The sequence below is a fragment of the Meles meles genome, chromosome 12 (assembly GCF_922984935.1).
Source record: "Meles meles chromosome 12, mMelMel3.1 paternal haplotype, whole genome shotgun sequence".
Taxonomy (NCBI): Eukaryota; Metazoa; Chordata; class Mammalia; order Carnivora; family Mustelidae; genus Meles; species Meles meles.
The window spans coordinates 45,716,724-45,737,553 of record NC_060077.1 but is presented as its reverse complement, the minus strand read 5'-3'; the positions used below and the strand labels follow the sequence as shown (position 1 = coordinate 45,737,553).

The following is a 20,830-nucleotide window of genomic DNA, read 5'->3' as shown; positions in this document are numbered from 1 at the left end:
TGTGACTACTTATTGTATATGCAAACCATAACAAATTAAGGTGAAAGTTATTGGCTAAAAATAAAATGTTTTATAACTATTTTAGCCAAGATGTTCTGCAACTTGACATATTTTGTTAGATGTTCAATTAGCGATTTTAGAGATTATATTAGAATTTTTTTTAATACAAAATTTTTTACTGGTATATTTGAGTCAAATCTGAAATGGGCCTCATACCATAGATACATGGGTAATATGTTCTTTGTAAATTACAGTGTCTAAAATACTCTGATGATACAGTTGGTCACACTGCTTTGTCACAAAGTAATTTCCCAATCTCTTCCTCCATTCAAAAAATAGTGAAGGGGATTAAAGGTAAAACTTGCAGTTTTAAAATAAGTAAGTCACTCGAATGTAAAGTATAGCATAGGGAATACAGTCAACAAAACAACAATATTGTAATTGTATGGTTGACAGATGGTAGCTAGACTTATCTTGTGATTACTTCCTAATGTGTATAAATGTTGAATCACTATGTATATGTATATAGTATAAGTATATACTTATACTAATATAATACTGTATGTCAACTTCATTTCAATAAAAAAAGAAAAAAAAAAAAAAGAAAATATAATGATTGTGACAGACTGAGAGGCAGCTGAGTGTTAAATCCTGTTTAAGTGATTTTTCCGCCACTGGGACCAGCCTATAAACAATCAATGGGGCTGACATATCTATAAAGGCTTCGGCAGAGTCTAACTAGACAAAACTGCATTGGGCAGTTTGTCTTTGGTGGCTCTTTTTTACATTTCAGGTGACCTGTTATGTTGGAGCTTAGTCCTTTATGTTGCTCAGGTGAGACCCCAAAAGCATACTCTATCCATAATGTACATGAACAAATAGGTCTTCAAAAAAAAAAAAAAACAAAAACAAACCCAAAACACAGAACTATAGCTAGTAATAACAGCAACTGAATAAATACTGTTCTAGTGCTTTCCATATTTCATTATATATAACATCAACAACTATGGTAACAATAAGGGTAACTATGTTGTACCTTAACAGACCATGTCCAAGCAGCATCTCATTTAATAATCTCAACAAGCAAGTAGGTGGCATTACTACATTTTAAAGACCCTGAAACTGAGTTTCAGGGAAGTTAGGTAACTTGCTTAAGGTTACACAACTAGGATTGGAATTCAGTCTGGAGGCACACTATTCTCAAAGTTTCTTTGGAGATGTGTGTTTGAATCTGAAACCTGGAATGCCAGGAATACATCTCCCTGTGCAGATATTGGAAACTCTTCTCGATCCTCCAGAAATTCAATTGCAACTGATGATAACTTTTGTTACCTCAGACACCTGGAAGTAAAAATTTTCCTTCATATCTCCCTTTTTCTCTTCCTCATTGCTTCTAATCAGCATTAGGAAGAAATTATTTGGAAGGAAAGCACAGAGTTAGCACATGAGATAGGAAACAAGAGATGGGAGTGGGAAGGGGAGAAGACGGAAAGACTAATTCCTTCCACTTTATTAAAAAGTCAGCCCATTATCCACAGGCACTAAGTCCATCCATCAAGTTAAATGGAAGGAAAAAGGGGAGGAGTATTTAGGTTGCCTATGGTTGGCTTTCCAAACATTAGGAATATGCAAACAGTAGACCATGTAAACAATGAACTGTGAGCATATAATTTAGAAACCAATTAACAGAGCATATTAATGATTTAGGATTTATAACTTTAAGTAATACACATAAAAAATACAAATAAATCTGCAAGCATGATTACTTCCTCTTTGTGTATATCCTGACACTAGTACTTGATAAGTTTTTAAGTATTAGTTTTGTAAATCATGAAATCTGAACTTCTAAAACTCACCAAGTTGTTGGAGCTTCATCATCTCCCATCTCACCTTCTTCTACATCCATTCCTTCTTCTCTATCCTCAGTGTGCTAAAATTTTAAAAAATATACAGTCTGTCACAAAGCAGTTGTCAGCCAGAAGACATGCTGCAATAACATCATTCACACATTGCTAGACAAGCACTGTTAGAGAAATCTAGTTGCACTTCTGTCTAGACAGTTAATCTTTAAGGCAATGGCAATTCTATGTGACAAGGATCTGAGAACTCAAGAGCAGTACGACGACGATGATATAAGATAGTCATGAAGATATAGCAGAAAGTTTTAAATCAATATTTCTTCAAACATGGTCTGTAGATCCTCTATGGGAATAAAGGGTCTATGGCAAAATACATTTTAGAAATATATATGATGATCTTTTAGACAGAAGTATGTTATATACTTATATATAGTATATTAAGAACTCTGAAGAATTGCAGTAAATAACTCAAAGTATACCTAAGTAGTTTTGTCCCCAACTTTAATTGGACCATAAAAATTCTCCCCAACCCCACAGAGAACTCTTATTATTGGGGAACACTTCAGGATATGCTGAGTGGCTAGCTCTACAGTGAGAAATTCAAAATAGCAAGTTTATATAAAATAGTCCAAGAAGCACCAAAAGATACATCAAAGTAAAAGACAACATTTAAAAAATTTTTTAAAAATTAACATATAATGTATTATTTCCTTCAGGGGTACAGATCTGTGAATCATCAGTCTTACACACTTCACAGCACTCACCATAGCACATACCCCCGACAATATCCATAACCCAGCCACCCTATCCCAACCCCTCCACCCCCCAGCAAACCTCAGTTTGTTTCCCGAGATTAAGAGTCCCTTATGGTAGGGGCGCCTGGGTGGCTCGGTGGATTAAGCCGCTGCCTTTGGCTCAGGTCATGATCTCAGGGTCCTGGGATCGAGCACCGCATCGGGCTCTCTGCTCCGCAGGGAGCCTGCTTCCTCCTCTCTCTCTGCCTGCCTCTCTGCCTACTTGTGATCTCTCTCTCTCTGTCAAATAAATAAATAAAATCTTAAAAAAAAAAAAAAAAAAAAGAATGAATTAATTGGGCGCCTGGGTGGTTCAGTGGGTTAAACCGCTGCCTTCGGCTCAGGTCATGATCTCAGGATCCTGGGATCGAGTCCCGCATCAGGCTCTCCGCTCAGCAGCGAGCCTGCTTCCCTCTCTCTCTCTGCCTGCCTCTCTGCCTACTTGTGATCTCTGTCTGTCAAATAAATAAATAAAATCTTTAAAAAAAAAAAAAAAAAAAAAGAGTCCCTTATGGTATGTCTCCCTCCTGATTCCATCTTGTTTCATTTTTTTTCCCTCCCTGGCCCCTACGACCCCCCCCGCCTCTAAAATTTTAAAAAATCTTAAGTCAACATCATTTCCAAATTGATAATCATTACATTTTAAGGAACAAATGACGTAAAATAATCTAATTTACTATGAGATATTAGCTAGATCTAATTAATAATTTTTCAAACTTCATAACTTGTTCCTAAGTGCAGAACAAGTGCTAAATGTCCAGAAATTTGCCAACTATGGACTGTCTTTTGGATATATCATAATCTTTAAAAATAAAGTTGAGGGGGCGCCTGGGTGGCTCAGTGGATTAAGCCGCTGCCTTCGGCTCAGGTCATGATCTCAGGGTCCTGGGATCGAGCCCTGCATCAGGCTCTCTGCTCCACGGGGAGCCTGCTTCCTCCTCTCTCTCTGCCTGCCTCTCTGCCTACTTGTGATCTCTCTCTCTGTCAAATAAATAAATAAAATCTTTAAAAAAAAAAAAAATAAAAAAAAAATAAAAATAAAGTTGATTATAGCTGATGTCCTTTTAAAAATCAGTGGGCAAATATGGATTATTTAACAAATGGTTCTGAGTTAACTGGCTCACTGTTTGGAAAAAATAAAATCATAACACAACCTATTCCATATACCAACATTCATGCTGGATTAAAGATTTATTTAAAAAATAAATCACAAAAGCATCAAAAGAAAACAACAATAACTTATTCTTCTGTAGTGGAAGCCGTTAGCATGACACAAGACCAGAAACAACTAAACAAAAGACCAACAAACATTAAATTATATCCAAACTTAAAAGTTCTATACAACAAAGGCACCATAAATAAAGTTATAAGAAAAACTATAAACTGAGAAAAAAAGTCAACAAAATGGTAGGCAATAAATTAATAATATTCAATATGAGCTTCTACACACCAATAAGAAAAAGACATTTCAAAAGTAAAATGGGCAAATGGCATGAATAAGTAATCCTCTTCCTCACTGTTTCTAATTGGCACAGAAAAATAAATTCCAATAAATATATAGTAGGTCCCTCAACTTCACTAATAACCAAGGAAATGTAAGTTAAAACAAACATTTACTTTTCAACTGTGTATCAATTAAGCAAAGATTTTTAAAAATTGGTAATTTCCAGGATGAGGCTGTGGGAAAATGGACAGATATTCTCCAAGTGCCACTGGTGATGATATAAATGGGTACAACCTTTTTGAGAAGTAACTGGTCAACAGCTAATAAAATCTGATATATGCATACATTTGACACAACAATTTCATTTACTGGAATTTATCCTAAGGCAACATCTGCATAATTTAGCAATGCTATATACAGTAACTATTCATTGTAATGCTGTTAACCAGTTTTCACTATTAGAAATTATCTAAATGCCCATTGACAGGACTACGATAAATTTCCACTTAGAAGACAATATAAACTATTAAACACTAAGATCTAAATGAACTGATACAGAAATGCATCCATTTTATAATGTTAAAAGGGGCGCCTTGGTGGCTCAGTGGGTTAAAGCCTCTCCCTTCAGCTCAGGTCATGATCCCAGGGTCCTGGGATTGAGCCCCGCATTGGGTTCTCTGCTCAGCAGGAAGCCTGCTTCCCTTCCTCTCTCTCTCTCTCTCTCTCTGCCTGCTTCTCTGCCTACTTGTGATCTCTGTCAAATAAATAAATAAAACAAAACAAAACAAAAATCTTTAATGTTAAAAGAAGAAAGTTGATTCCAGAACAATATGTATTGTATGACTTCAGTTTTAGAATAAAACTATATACACAGTAAGTCCTATAAAGATAGATATGCTAAGAGTGGTTATTTTTGGGGCCTTGGATTATAGGATAGTTGTACTTTCTATTTTAAATACTTCTGTTTTGTCTGCATTTTCTACACAGAATACACATTATTTCTATAAATTAGAAATAAAGGTTTTCAAAATTTTTGGTGACTTAGAATACCCATTCACAGGAGTTATCTTAGAACATACTTATAAATATGATTAGATTTTATAAGTTTTTATTTATAAGGTAAGATTTCTTATCAGCCTCACCTTCTGACCCAGGGTGCTTTCCTGCTCATTGGTATTGAAAACAGTAACATTTTCCAGATTAAATTGACTTTGCAAGTTAAGACCTATTAGAGAGAAGAGAAGATTTTCAAAGCAATTCCACCAAACAACTAAAGACTGTAACTTTGTTGTCATATAACCAAAACATATAAAATGATAAATCCATAATTAAACAAAAGATCAAGTCAGAAATAACACCACACTTGATTTCCAAATCCTTTCTAAGAAAATATCCCAAAATGCCAACCTAGCTTATGTTAGGGTGGTAGGATTAATTACAAACAACTTTTTTTCCTTCATTTTCCAAATTTTCTGAAATAGGTTGTGTTATTTTTATAATTTAGAAATTAAATTTAAAAACAACATTTATTAAAGGATATATATTGTTTAAAGCTACCCTTAGCAAAATATTATTAGTTTTTCAACCAGTCAATAAGAGAAAGAAAAAAATGGTTTCTCTCTGTCTTGCTAAATTAGTAATGCTGTACACTGAGAGGTCTAAAATGTTCTTTAAAAAAATGATGAGGGGCGCCTGGGTGGCTCAGTGGGTTAAGCCGCTGCCTTAGGCTCAGGTCATGATCTCCGGGTCCTGGGATCGAGTCCCGCATCAGGCTCTCTGCTCAGCAGGGAGCCTGCTTCCCTCTCTCTCTCTCTCTGCCTGCCTCTCTACTTGTGATCTCTCTCTGTCAAATAAAAAAAAAATGAAAAAAAAAAAAATGATGAGATCTACAAATAAAGAGGATTAAGAGCACACTTATCTTGATGAGCAATGAGTAATAGAATTCCTGAATCATTATATCATACATCTGAAACTAACAAAACACTGTATGTTAATTATACTTCAATTTAAAAAAATAGAAAAGAAAAACAAAGCTATAAATAATATACATTTGAAATTTTAGATAATATTCACAAATTTCCAGAGGGAAAAAAGTTACCAAAACTGTCTCAAGAAAAAAAGGAAAGGCTGAATAGTTCCAAATCTGTTACATAAATCAAACCCATAGCCACAAAACTTTATTGTGGCTTTCTTACTCATAAATTCTACCAAACATTCACGAGAAATACACAATTACTCCAACTTGTCCAGAAAAGAAGAAAAATGTGAAAATTTTCAATTCATTTTATGAAAGTAGTTTAATCCGCTACAAAAAATCTAACAAGATTATAGGAAAGGAAATTTACAGGCCACTCTCCTTCCTGAACTAAATTCACATATCCCTAAAAAAATTAACATTCTAAATCCAGCCACATTTTATAAGGAGGGCATATCACAACCAAATTTAGATTATGCAATGTAAAAAAAAAAAAAAAAAGCTGAGAATTGAAATCTTGTTCTTATTCTTCTATCTTCTGTAACTTCTAGGAAAGAAACTACAAATTAGTACTTAGGAGGGGGCACATTTAGTTTCACAAAACACAGCCTTCATTTATCACAGATTTAAATGGCAACTAGGTGTCTGGCACTGTTCTAGGCACAGAGATCACAGAAGTAAAAAACACAAATACACTGAAAATGCCAGATGGAAGAGATCTGAAATCAGGTGGTGATAATGGGTGACTGCAGTGGCAGGTTTAGATTAGATGCTGAAAGAGAGGCTTCCTGAGGAAGTAAAATTGAGACCGACAACAAGAGTCAGTACTAGGGGGGCGCCTGGGTGGCTCAGTGGGTTAAAGCCTCTGCCTTTGGCTCTGGTCGTGATCCCAGGGTCCTGGGATTGAGCCCCATATCAGGCTCTATGCTAGGCAGGGAGCCTGCTTCCTTCTCTCTCTGCCTGCGTCTCTGCCTACTTGTGATTTCTGTCAAATAAATAAATAAAATCTTAAAAAACAAAAAAGTCAGTACTGTGACACTAAAGAACAAAAAGGTTTACAGAGGGAAGAGTTAGAGTCAACACCCTAAGGTTCTACTGACCCTGGGATTTTGAAGGCCTAAAGAAGGTGAGATGCCAATTCAATAGGGAAAGAATGGTTTTTTAAACAAATGATGCTGGGACAACTGGGTGTTAACACACAAAAGAATGAAACTGGACTCCCACCTCAAACCATACACAAAAATTAACTCAAAATGGACCACAGAGCTAAATCTCTTATAAGAAAACACAAGAATAAATCTTTTAGACCTTAGGTTAGGCAATGATTTCTTAGATATGACACTAGAGCACAAGCAACAAAGGAAGAGACAGATATATCAAACTTCATCAAAATATAAAACTTCTCTGCTGCAAACAATACTATCAATAAAGTGAAAGGAAATCCACAGAATGGGAGAATATATCCACAAATTACATATCTGATAAGAGTGTACTACCTATAATAGAAAGAGAACTCATACAACTGATTAAGAAAAAGACAATCCAATTTTAAAATGGAAAATTAAATAGCCATTTCTTTAAGGAAGACATACAAATGACCAGTAAGCACATGAAAAGATGCTTAACATCTCTAGTCATTAGGAAAATGCCAATCAAAACCACAAGATACCACGTCCTATCTACTAAGATGGCTATAATAAAAAAATTAAGACAACAGTAAGTGTTAACAAGGATGTGGAGAAATTGGAATCATATGCATTGATGACAGGATTGTAAAATGGTGCAGCTTCTTTGCAAAACAGTTTGGTAGTTCATCAAGAATTTAAATAGAGTTACCATATGACTTACCAATTTCACTCTAGGTATATGCCAAAGAGAAATGAAAATATATGTCCAAATAAAATCTTATAAACAAAAGTTCACAGCAGCATTATTCATAATCGGCAAAAAGGCAGAAACCACCCAAATGTCCATCAACGGAATGGATAAACAAAATGTGACAATATCCATATTGAGAATATTTAAAAAAAAATGAAATCCTGATACATGCTGTAACACAGATAAATCTTGAAAACGTATGCCAAGTTAAAAAAGCCAGTCAAGGGGTGCCTGGTGGGTCAGTGGGTTAAGGCCTCTGCCTTTGGCTCAGGTCCTGATCCCAGGGTTGTGGAATCGAGCCCCATGTCGGGCTCTATGCTCAGCGGGAAGCCTGCTTCTTCCGCTCCCTGCCTGCCTCTCTGCCTACTTGTGATCTCTGTCTGACAAATAAATAAATAAAATCTTAAAAAAAAAGTCAGTCAATAAAAGACCACATATTTCATTATTCCATTTTTTAAATGTCCAGAATCTATAGAGAACAAGCAAATTAGTGGCTGTTTAGGGCCTGAGGAGAGGGTAAGAATGATGAGTGGGGAGTGACAGTTACTAGGTACAGGGTAGGAAAAAAAAAATGAGACTGTAGTCATTGTTGTACAACTCTGTCAATACGCTAAAAAAACAATGAATTGCACACTTTAAATGGTGAATTGTATATGTGGACTCACATGTTGAAAGCTTTTAAAAAAACAAAAAAGGTGAGTTTCCAGTAACAAAAGGCCAAATTAGCTAATTAATTCAGATCAACCTTACTAAAACAACTAAAAACTTGCATAAATTACATTAGTTCCATAAAAATTCACAGGGTATAAACCATGTTCACATCCTGTTCAAGGCAATGAAGTAAAAAAATGCTGTTTGTTTGTTTGTTTTTTAAAACGGTAAAGAGCTAACAAGAAAGGAATATGTGGCAAACATCCAGAAGGCAGTAAGATAAGCAATGCATCATGAATACTTAAAGCCACTTCTGTCTTGCGTACATCTGCCAAACAGAGAAGAATCAGTTGTAAAACTGAGCTATCCTTTTTGTAACTTCCCGAAGCTAGAATTTTAAAAACAAATCTGGGCCCAAAAAGGGTAGGGAATCTAATAAATCCCACCCCAACCATCTTCAATGCTAGGAACCTGTAGGGTTATAAGTCTCAGGTTAAAATAAACCAAACCATAGTTCAGTGCCAAGTCTTCTCAATGTTTGAAGGACTGGTGATAGCCTCCTTCTAAAGGTGCCTGGCAGAAGCAATGAGAACTCTATCTGGAGAAAAGTATCCATCCAAGACTAAAAGTATCTATACCGAGACTAATCCCTCAATATTTTCTCAAATGTAACATCCAACACTCACCAGATACTCAAACAGATAAGACATCCTGAGGAACAATAGAAACAAACCCACAAAGACTGAAGGTACTAGAATGATCAGATACATAACAACGCTTATCCTGGTTAAAAAACCAAAGAACAAGATTGAAAATATGAGTGGGGAATAAGAAACTAGAAAGTGACACAGCACACTTAAAGAAGACCTTCAACAAGTGAAAAATAAAAATAAAATACAATGAAAACAACAAAAACTAGAATTAAAAATTCATTTAGCAGCTGATCATCCATAGCTTAAGAAAGAGATAGTGAACTGAAAAACCATTCTGAAGAAACTATTCAGAGGTGACAACTAGAGATAAATAGATGAAAATATAGAAAAAATAAGAGAGGATATGGGACAAGGTGTAGTAATGTTTACTGGAATTCCAGAAAGAAAAGAAAAGAAAGAGGCATACACAATATTTGACAAAATAATGGCTAAAATTTTTACAAACTGGATGAGACACTAATCCACAGATTTAAGATCCCACAAATCCCAAACATGATAAAGAAATCCACAGTAAGATACATCATAGTACAAATGGGAAAAAAATCCAAAGAACCCAAAACCAAGAAAAAAAATCTTAAGAGCAAAGAGAGAAAAAAAAAATCTAGATTATCTTCCAAGAGGTTACACTGATATTTGTCTTGTCTACAGAACAAGGGAAGACAGAAGGCAGGGTTATCTCACACACCATGAAATCCTCTATCTAGTGCCAACCTACAATCTTTTATGTATTGAAATCACTCTTCGAGAATAAAGATTTTCAGACAAAACATAGACCTGCACTAAAGAAAAGTCTAAGGGGGAGATTTTCCACAACTAGAAGGTAAGAAATACAAGCAGAAAATACCTTAGTAATCTAAATTAGTCTTGATCACATTAAATAAGTAGGAAAGGAAAAAAAGAACACAGATCTAATGTGACAAAAAAGGAAACATATAGAAACCACTGCCAGCATATACTGTGGGTGTCACTACATGCACGCGCTGTTGTAAGCTATTCATGTATCTTAATTCATTTAGTCCTCACAACATATGAAGTAGGTGGTATATTAGCCAGATATTAAGGGAAGGAAGACTAAATGAAAGAGGTATTAAAATCTGGCATATGTGAACAGAATGTGGAGAGCTCTGGAGAACTGGTTATATTCCATTTCTGGAGTTTGACAGTGGTTACATAAGGATTTGATTCAGAATAATTATAGTATACATTTATTTTATGCATTTTTCTATATGAATGCTATATTTCACAATAAAAAATGTTAAAAGAAAGGAAATAAGTGTGCCTAAATAGTGACTGTGAGGGAGAAAATGGAAGCAGAAAAATCAGCGTATATTATAAAATGAAATAGAGACTTGACAATTCATATCTACATATGTGTGATTCAACTACACATTTTTATTATTAATAAGCTTGGAACCTGAAAAGAATCAACTGTTAAATTACTATGCTATACATCTGAAACTAATACGTGTCATCTATACTTCAAAAAAAAAAAAAAAAAAAATCAATGACTTTAAGGGTTACCTGTATTGTATCATCACATATAACCACACATCATTATATCATCAGAGCAGCTTCTAATCCATTAAAAACTGAAAAAGATTTTCCTTCAAAGCATTAATTAATGTATAAAAGCTTACCTGATTTCTCAGATAAAGGGAAAAGCCTGGCCAAAAAGAGTTGAATTCGTCCACAGAAGACTGTATTCTGGGATTTTGATAATCTTCTCAGGAGGTCTAACAATATATGGAAATGAAGGTTATAGGAAATCATTCTATGTTTATTATAACTATACCCAGATTTGTTAGTCTGTCAAGAGTATTTTCCTAAAGTAGTCATCAAAATTGGGAGTACAAACTATTGTTTCAAAAAAGCATTAAAAAAATCAGGAATTAAAAAAAAAATCAGGAATAAAATGAATTTAGCATGGGCAAGATAAACTTTACTGAATTTTTTTTTTGGTTTTAAGTTTACACCCACAATAGGAACAGTTTTTTTGTTTTTTTTTTAAGATTTATTTATTCGACAGAGAGAGAGATCACAAGAAGGCAGAGAGAGAAGGGGAAACAGGCTCCCTGCTGAGCAGAGAGCCTGACCTGGGGCTCGATCCCAGGAGCCTAAGACCATGACCTGAGCTGACCGTAACTGAGCCGAAGGCAGAGGCTCAACCCACTGAGCCACCCAGGCGCCCCAGGAACAGTTTAATTTAAAGGGAATGAGCAGTTGTAATAAATCAGTCTGTTATTTAAAAATGAAGATACTAATCTATTTTTAAAATTTTATCACTTGTGTTTAATTCAACCACCTGTTGTTTTTTTTTTTAACACATAAACAATGAATTTTGGAACACACACACACAAAAAAAAATTAAATTAAATTTTAAAAAAAGAAAAAAAACATTTGTTTTAAAAAACAATCATTTACAACTGAATTACTTACCATTGCACATACGTAGTAAATAGTTTTTCCCAGCAGAATAGAATGTGTTCTGAAATTAAGACAGAAAATACTATTACTATTCAGAAGTTTTTGAACTCTTCAATAAGTCACAGCAAGTACAATATTAAATACTGACATACACTGAGTCTACTATGCCACTTTCACTATTTTCCCCACAAAGAGCATTTTCAATTAAATATATTTTAATGTATATAACAAAACACGATACTAAATAACTGTTTTAAACACGGGAAAGTGTGCATTTTCAAATTAATTGTTCTACTCAGTCAAATTTTGCACTTCAACTTTTTCTACACCATGACTCTTACTTGGCCCCTCAAGACAGCAATAGAATTCCCTTAGAAGGACAAATTTTTGGCAGTCAGCAATACTAAAATATAAGCAAAAAAAAAAAATCTATCTTCTGAACTCTGGATCTACAGAAAGATGTTAGCAGAAAAAGAAACGAAGGCACTTACTGATTTCCAAGTAGCAACATTTTTTTCCACAAAAGTGAATATTGTGTCACACTGATCCAAAGGAAGACAATCCAAAACATCTCCCAACAATACAAAAGGTGTAGAGGCGGTACAAATACCTTCAAGTGGAGCACAAGTCAATTTAAAAGTTTAAAAAAAACTGTACAGTAAAATAGCCCATGCAAAATAATTCTGAAGAATATCTTAATAGTACACTTAGTCACTCCTAACAAATTTTTAAGAGACAAGAAATGGAAGCAACCTAAAAGTCCCTAAGTGGGACATACTTAGGTAAATTTTGGTATGTGCACTCAATAATAATGATGATGATAATTCCTGATAACACTTCTAGAGCATTTACTATATGTCAGGCACACTAAGTGCTTTACGTATACTAACACATTTAATCCTTATAACCTTATGAGGCAGATAATATCACCTCCAGTTTACAGAATGGGAAATCTGAGACACAGAGAAGTTAAATAACTTGCCCAAGGCCATAGAGCCAGTAAGTGGTAGAGCTGGGATACGAACCCAGGCAGTCTGGCTCCACAGTCTGTTTTCTTCACCACTAAGCTATTCAAAAGAATATAATGCAGCCAATTAAAAACGATGGTTATGACGACTATAATAACTTGGAAAATGCTTATGATATAATGTTAAGTGAAAAAGGCAGGATTCAAAACTGTACGTATATTATGGTTACAACAATAAAGGTTTTTAAGAAGACTAGAGAAACTAAAAACATATACCAAAATGAATGGTAGTTTTTTAAAGTAGAGGAATTATGAATAATATCTTCCCTTTGCTCATTTCTAAATGTTCCATAATGTTGCTAAATATCTTTGTGATTTACCTTCAAAAAAGATAATAAAAAAATCCGATACTGATTTTAACTAAAAAACATTTAAAATAAAAGCACTGTTTCAGGGGAAAGAATGGTATAGTAAAAAGTTGTTATTTCAAAAGTCATTAACTAAAGCAATAAATTAAAACATTTTTTAAAGAAAAGTTCATTTGGACTAGCTAAACATATTTTCATCTCCCTGCTTATTCTATTTAAAGGTAACACTAACACTTCATTAAGTGTTTAAGAAAAGTAGCCTTTTAAGCGTGGTATGCAAAGAAAATATTTGGGGAGCACTATAAGCCCCAAACACTGCAGTTAATATAGTATGTTCAAAAAAGGGAAGTAATATATCCAGCCCCACTCTGCACTGGTATGATCACATCTGGAATGTGATGTGAGGGAAATTGCCAAGAACCAGTGGGTGGCATAAAGAAGCAGATTGCAACTCAGTTTAAGGGAAACCTGACAAGATTATCTAATAGAAATCAAAACAGTAAGCCCCATCAATTGGCATAGATGCTAGATGACCACCTGCCATGGACATTACAGAGGGGAGAAGGAAAACCAGAGATGAGAGCAGACAACTGCTGAACTCCCTCACCACTGAAGGTTCTGAGATACTATATGCCCTTTGACCTAATGTCTGCTTTGAGAGGTATACTCCTGCCTGTAGCTGCAGCATAGTTTGACATAAATAAACTTATGTTTAATTATATAAATTAATAAAATTAGCTAGATTCCACTCCCAAGATTCTGATTCAGTAAAACTAAGCTCAGGCTTTGCAATCTCATTTAAAAATAGAGATTCATGGATGACTCTGATGAACTGGACTATAGTGTGATTCCCCCAGCATTTTCACAACCTGTGTGCGCCCCAGCCTCTGCACATCCTCTTTGCTTCACCTTAACCTTGTCCACAGATACTCTCTTCAGTTCCCAAGCACCTCGCTATGTTGATACTTCCATGGTTTTGTATACAATGCTTTTTTCTGTCTATTCAGTCTTCTTCCTCTCTATCACATGGAAAATTCCTGCTCCATCTTTCAAAGCACACAGTAAATATCAGTATATCTAAAAAAACTCCTGATACCTTTCAACAAGCCACTCCATCTACACTTCTGAAAAGCACAGTATAAATAAATTACAGCATTTATCATATCTTGTTTATTTTTAGGTAGACAACGAGCTTTCTGAGGGCAGGCGTTTTTGTACTTTTTAACCAGGAGAGTGTCTGACACTAAACAGAAGCTCAATAAATATCTGCTGAGTTGAATTCAACAAAACATATTTATGGATAATTTGAAAACATGTCACATAAAGAATACAATAATAATCTCTCTCCAGAAGGACTTTTTCCCATCCAATTAAAAGGAAAAAGCATCTAGGCTTTTATCAAAAATCCTTATCTTTCTCAAATAAACGTTCTAAAAATAGACTTTGTACAAATTCAAGAGTTAAAAATACTACCAGTCTACAAGAGTAACACATTAAGGTAATCAATGAACTAAGCAGACTGCTGTTTCACAGAAACTGGGCAAGGAACAATCCACTGCAGCACCCATTCAAGTATGCTGAATGAATGAACATCTTGAATAAAAGTTAAATGTGTGAAGTTAGAATTTATGAATTATGCTTAAGTTCACAGAATGGCTTGCTGCTACACCAGCAAACCATTTTTACCTTGAATGGTTTAGTTTCTGTAGGAATAGGTATCAAAATAATAAATATGTAAGCAACGCTTTGCACTTCACTGCTTCTTTCTGCAAATACTTAATGAGCTCCTATCATGTGTTAGGCACTGTGTACTTCCTATATGCCTTTTTTATTCTTGAAATTATCTTTCACTGCCACTGCAACCACTTTAAGAGTCCCCTAACTAGTATTTCTGCCAGCAGTCTCTCCCAATCTAACTCTTCCTCCATAGCTCCCTGTTAGCATGGTATACAAAGCCCTTCACAAATGACCCTAAGCTACTTCCCTGTGTCCTTCATCACCACAGTCATCATCCTCTCACCCTTCTGCTCCATCCAACTCTTCAGCCAGACTGAACTTGCCTTTACATAGCTATGTATTTCCTTCTCTTTCTGCCCAACAAATCCATCAACCCTCATATCCCAGCTCTTGTTACAGCTTTCCTTCTAAGACTTCCTGATTCCTTTAGAGTTTAGAAACTTCAACCACACTTCACAGTAATCACACCTCAGTAAAAAATTTACACATCCATTTCCTCCATTAGCCACTAAGCTCTTTGTAGGCAGGGATATGTTTTCTTTACCATTGAATCTTTTAGTCCTACCTCAGTACCAGGCACATAGTAGATGCTCAAATAATATTTACTGAATGAATGAAACAACTGGAGAACAAAGAAAGTGCCAAAATGTGTGCAGTATGCTAGAGACGAGGAAGTGTGAGCTAATTTCATTGGGACAACTTCCTGGCAAAGGTGATAGGCAGAACTTGAAAAATGAACAAAATCAAATAGATGGAGAGGTATAGGGAGAATAAGTTCTAAATAAAGTATGTCACGTCCATGATTACTTTAGAAAAACAACACTGTACTTACCTTCAGTTACTCCCCCAATAGCAAGAGAAATAATAGCTAAAACGTTTTCACATGATGAGTGATTTATCTACCAACAGAGGAAAAAACAATTTGATTTAGAGGCCAGAATCAAGACTAGTTTGGTAACAATAAAAACACATCCGCTGACATTAAAGCATAAGAAATAGAAGATAAACATATTTCTTATAGAAAACAAAATTACTTTCTAAGATGAAAATACAAAAAATGACTAATAGTAATAGAATCATTGTTAAAATAGATCCAGTAAATAGTAAGGGTGATTATAAATAAAAGGTGATTTACTTAAAATCCAATGGTCTTAGGAAGACGGTTACATTAGCATGATGATGGCTACAAGCTAATCAAGTACAGAAGTGCTGAGGCCATATTAATCAAAGGCACAGGGCAAAGGCAGGGGCAGGGGAATTAATTGTACTGGGGCATCAATATGTCTAAGTAAAGGTTTGAATAGAAGTGAGGAACTACTTAGATTCTATAACATTATAGAAACTAGCATTTTTTGAGTGTTCATTATGTGTTGTTTCATACGACCTTGAAGGAATGTTATATTCTCTCTTACAAAGGAAACTGAGGCTCAGAAAAGCAAAGTAACTTGCCCAAGGCCTTACAACATGTAAGTGACTAGGTCTGAAGAGGAGGACAAAAACAAGTTTTGATACAGAACTGTTCAAAAGAAAGGAACTGTATTTGGCCATTAAAAAAGGATCTAGCTTCTTGGGACACAACCTTCACTTAACCAAGAATAAAGTGCTGAAAGTTTTCCTTTCCTTTCGGTGCCCCTCTAATGGTAAACAAATTCAGAATTTTCATGATTAGGTTAAATTTTTCTGCTCAAGTTGGATAGACTCTGGTTATTTTTGTATGCTAATTGATGAGGCTACCTCAGGAAAATGAGGACATGGAATCCCAGCTCCCTTGATGAACATCCTTGGACTAGACCTTTGATGCTACCAAAGAATGTGCCACTGTTTATAGAGCAATGTGAGAGCAATGTGAAATACAGTTCTAGCTCAGGAAAATCTCGTAACAACTTTTCTTATATTCACTTGGAGAGAGCTCATTCATTAAACCAAACCCTTAATTATACTTGTGCTGTCAAAATCTTAACTATTACATAATTCCTAGGCTATGAGCAAATCAGCTTTCACAAAGTAGCAAGCTCACTGTAGAAAAAATAATCTTGTATAAATATCCACTCTGAGGATAAAAGCAATTTAAAAAATAACACTGATTAATTTGGCAACAAAATTTTAACAGTAAAGAAAAACATACTTACAATTTCTTCTTCAAGAACACCTCTGAAAGCTTGGTCAAGGGTACATTTTTTTTCATTTTCACTATTAAAAACAAAAGACACCTGCATTTTTCAAACAGCTTAAGGTAAAGTATAAAGATCTGGGCAAGTGTATTTTACGGATATCAATGCCTTACCTGCCAGGTAATTGGCTGAAGGTACTCAACAATGGCTTTATATTTTTGTTGTTTAGGGCCTCTCTGGTAGACTTCTAGAAAAATAAAAATAGCATGTAAGTGGAAAGATTTTTGCTCATTATTTACTGAAAAACATCACTAATCAACAGTATGTCTAACTGGAAACACTTATACTTGGGAAAAAACCACCTATCATTCTGTCGGTAATTCTTATTCAAATGTCATTTAATGATACACACTCTAATCACTTTAAACTTGATGAGAGCTTGCCAACTAGACTTTCTCATTCCAGGCTTTCCCTCCTACCATTTCTTTAAATATCACATTCATGAGCGTATTCTGCCTTTTTTTTTTTTTTTTTAATTTTCTAAATGCTCTTATTTATAAGCTTTGGTTTTAAAATGTCATAGTTCCCTCTCAAGGTCCTTGATGTTATCTCCCTCAGTCTACCCAACCTTATTTCCCACTACCACCTAACACAGTCTCCACGAAGGTCTACCTACTTTTTTCATTATCTATCAAGTATTCACTCACTGTTCTTCCCACCTGCTCGTGAAAATTCTATCCATTCTTCAAGACCCATTGCAAGCCCTCCCTTCTCTAGTTTGATCAACCCAGTTCCTGACACATGGTCAACAAGGAATACTTGCTAATTGTCTTAGTCATAACTGAAAGCCAAAACAATAAAAAGAGGGTTTGGCCTCGTAGGTAGAGCATGTTACTCTTGACACTGGGGTTGTAACTTCAAACCCCCAGGTGTAGGGATTATTTAAAAATAAAACCTTAAAAAATAAATATGAAAGACAAAAATACTGCAAAGTAATTCATTCTGCAAAAATTCACATACACTAGGAAAGTCATCTCATCACCCCCATGAGTTTGATTTACACTGGAAATGTCTATTCCTGACTCTGCCAAGAGTAGACTGTGTAATCTTGGGCATATCTCCTTACCTCTTTGTGCTTCAGTTTCCTCTTAAATAAGGGGGCTATGGTAGATGCTTATTACTAACAGCAGCAGTGGCATTACCTGGAAACTTATGAGAAATGCAGCTTTCAAGCTCCATTCCAGACCTACTAAACCAGACTCTCCAAGTGATTCCATTGCACACTGAACCTTAAGAGCCACTGCACTAGCTAATCTCAAATCCCCTCGGGGACTAATATAATACTGGATATTTCTAGTAGTTACTCTTAGCAGAATTTCAGAGCACCAGGGATTACAGCAAAATACACAGAAAGAAAACGACTCTGAAGGCATAAAGAAAATATAACCTGGTTAACAAACCAACCAACCAACCCTCATCGTATGGAATTAAAAAATAACCTGCACACAAGAAAACTTTTTATTCTGGCGTTACTAGAACTAGGTAAGCACCATTAAATATTTGAGTAGTCGAATCATGACTCGAAATATTGGTGCAAATTCTGAAAAGAAATACAGGCAACCAACTCAGAACAGGGTTCTTCATGCTCGATGGGCAACATAAAAAGAATGCTGGGCCTGAAGTCAGAAACACCAGCGAGGTACATCACCTTACTGGGGGGGGGGGGGGGGGTGTATGTGGTCTCAAGTTCTATCTCATCCACCAGGGTTAACAGAACTTTGCCTACTTCACTGTGCTATTCTGAGTTAAATAAGCTAACATGAAAACGCTGTGCAAGGCGTTTCCCCAAATGCTCAAACTACTCTTCCTCATTGTGTAAGAATAAAATGACAGCCGGCAACAATTCCCAAGCTGGTCTGTTTGCCTCTTCCTACTCAGGAGCTCCTTGTTAACGTCTTAGGAGTGAGATATGGGGGGTTAAAGGGTGGTGAGTAAGAGGCCGGAACCACCACCTGGCCGATTTAGAGGCGGAGCAGGAGCCAATTCTCTGGGCTAAAACCACAGGCGCCCTGACCCTTAAGCAATTTTGGAGACACCTGTCCGGCTAAGCGAGCACTGCAGAACATTGTTCGACCGCACCGGAGGTAGTCTGCGGATGAGTCCTCCACGCCGGTCACAAAGGCGCCCAGAACGCCGGGTTCAGAGACCTGCGAGCAGAAGGACGGCGGCAGACAGCACAGGACGCACGGAAGAGGCAAGTAATGCGTCTTTCCCACCTCCCAGCCCCCGACGGGGCCGGGAGCCTACACCGCGGCGTACACACCTCAGTTCCCGCTTTACCCCAGGGCAAAATTCGGGTATTTTCTGGGAAAGGAGGAAAAAGATAGAGCCGGGTTAGGGCCCCACCCGCCCACTGTGCACTCACAGTAAACCGCGTCCGCGCTTCGGGCAAACTGAAAAGCGGCGGCGTCGGAGACATCTTCTCGGCTGCGCGTGCCCGCCACCGCGCTGCGGCGCCCGCGGATGACGTCAAGCGAGAGCAACGAGATTGTGTCTCCGTGAGCGGCTAGAGCGGCCTGTGAGCCAAGGGGGTGGGCCCGCTGTGGCCTGTGAGCCAAGGGGGTGGGAACTACTGTGGGGAGAGTTCAGCCGCCGTTAGGAAGGCTGAGTCAACCACACCGTATTCAGTCCGGATTCGTGGAGAACCTTTGGGGTGACGGCATATGGGCGTCCTCGCCCTGTAAGCTCGGTGCTGCCTGGCGGGGAATAGGCCGGGACGCGCACCTGCAGTGATTTTCCTGATTGGGGAAGCTGGGTGAATGACGGCTAGTAAGGCTTACTGAGTCGCTCGGGAAGGTAACCGCCGCCTGGGAATCCGGGGCAGGTGGTTTATCAGGGAGTGCCCCAGGCTGGGGAAGTGATGGCCGTGCCCGTGATCTCCCGCAGTCATTCTCCCCCAGCGAGTGGTCTTAGCTACTGCCTTGCTGAGCAGTTAGTTAATGGACCGTGTAGCTCATTGGGCTCTGTAGATTAGGAGCAGTTCCCTCCTCTGTGAAATAGAAATAATGCCTGTTTCACAGGACTGTCGAAAAGCGCAAATGAAATACTGAGAACAAATGTGGCTTCGGTGGGAATATGAGTATCAGTGTCAGTATCTTGGTATCCATTAACTTTGTCGCACATAGAGGACTCGACTGAAAGAGAAAGACCGAAGAGGAATGCAGTGCTCGGTGGTTTTTGTTATTGTTGTTTTGTTTTGTTTTCTTTTTTTTTAAGATTATTTATTTATTTATTTATTTGACAAAGCGAGAGAGAGACCACAGGTAGGCAGAGAGAGAGGGAGAAGCAGGCTCCCCGCCAAACAGAGACCCTGTTGTGGGGCTCGATCCCAGGACCCCGAGATCATGACCTGAGCCGAAGGCAGAGGCTTAACCCACTGAGCCACCCAGGCGCCCCCCACCTTTTTTTTAAATGGGTGGCACTGTGTCCAGGGTAGAGGCACCGGTTGCAAAATCCTTTCTCCTTGGCAACTTTCTCCCTTGTCTCCTCACTGGAAAGGCCTGCCCAATGAAAAGCCAAGCGGCAGTTAACTTTCTCCGTTGGAATTACGCTGTGGGGAAAGCAACACTGACTTAAACGCTCTTACTCCCTTCCATGTGTACCTTCTCCCTTCACTGACGTGGAACAAGAATACAGGAAGCTTAACCAAAAGATAACTTTGCATAGTCTTGCCCTTAAGTGGGAATTGTGAACAATGGTGGCTACCTGAAACATTACAGTCTTCTTTAGAATCAACAGAATGATTCAAGTTTGTATGACTTAAATTCCAAATTGGCTGAAAAACCTGGTGTTAACTGATTTAATAGGTAGATGATGTAATAGGATTATTATTATATTACAGATGATTAT

General features: G+C 36.9%; 1 protein-coding gene across 2 annotated transcripts in view; it reads right to left on the bottom strand.

The window, feature by feature from the left end:
• THOC1 (THO complex 1) overlaps positions 1-19,437 on the bottom strand; it is a 53,971-nt gene extending 34,534 nt beyond the window's left edge. Inside the window, exons 1-9 of one of the 2 annotated variants that reach the window (XM_046024534.1) lie at positions 19,347-19,437; positions 17,095-17,168; positions 16,940-17,000; positions 15,643-15,709; positions 12,230-12,348; positions 11,751-11,799; positions 10,952-11,047; positions 5,240-5,322; positions 1,857-1,930 (exon numbers count right to left, since the gene is read on the bottom strand). In XM_046024534.1, the coding sequence (XP_045880490.1) occupies positions 1,857-1,930; positions 5,240-5,322; positions 10,952-11,047; positions 11,751-11,799; positions 12,230-12,348; positions 15,643-15,709; positions 16,940-17,000; positions 17,095-17,168; positions 19,347-19,400 (677 nt within the window). In that variant the 5' untranslated portion in view covers positions 19,401-19,437. The remainder of the gene's footprint in view (positions 1-1,856; positions 1,931-5,239; positions 5,323-10,951; positions 11,048-11,750; positions 11,800-12,229; positions 12,349-15,642; positions 15,710-16,939; positions 17,001-17,094; positions 17,169-19,346) is intronic. The other variant, XM_046024535.1, reaches the window with a different exon arrangement.
• Between the last annotated feature and the right edge of the window lie 1,393 nt (positions 19,438-20,830).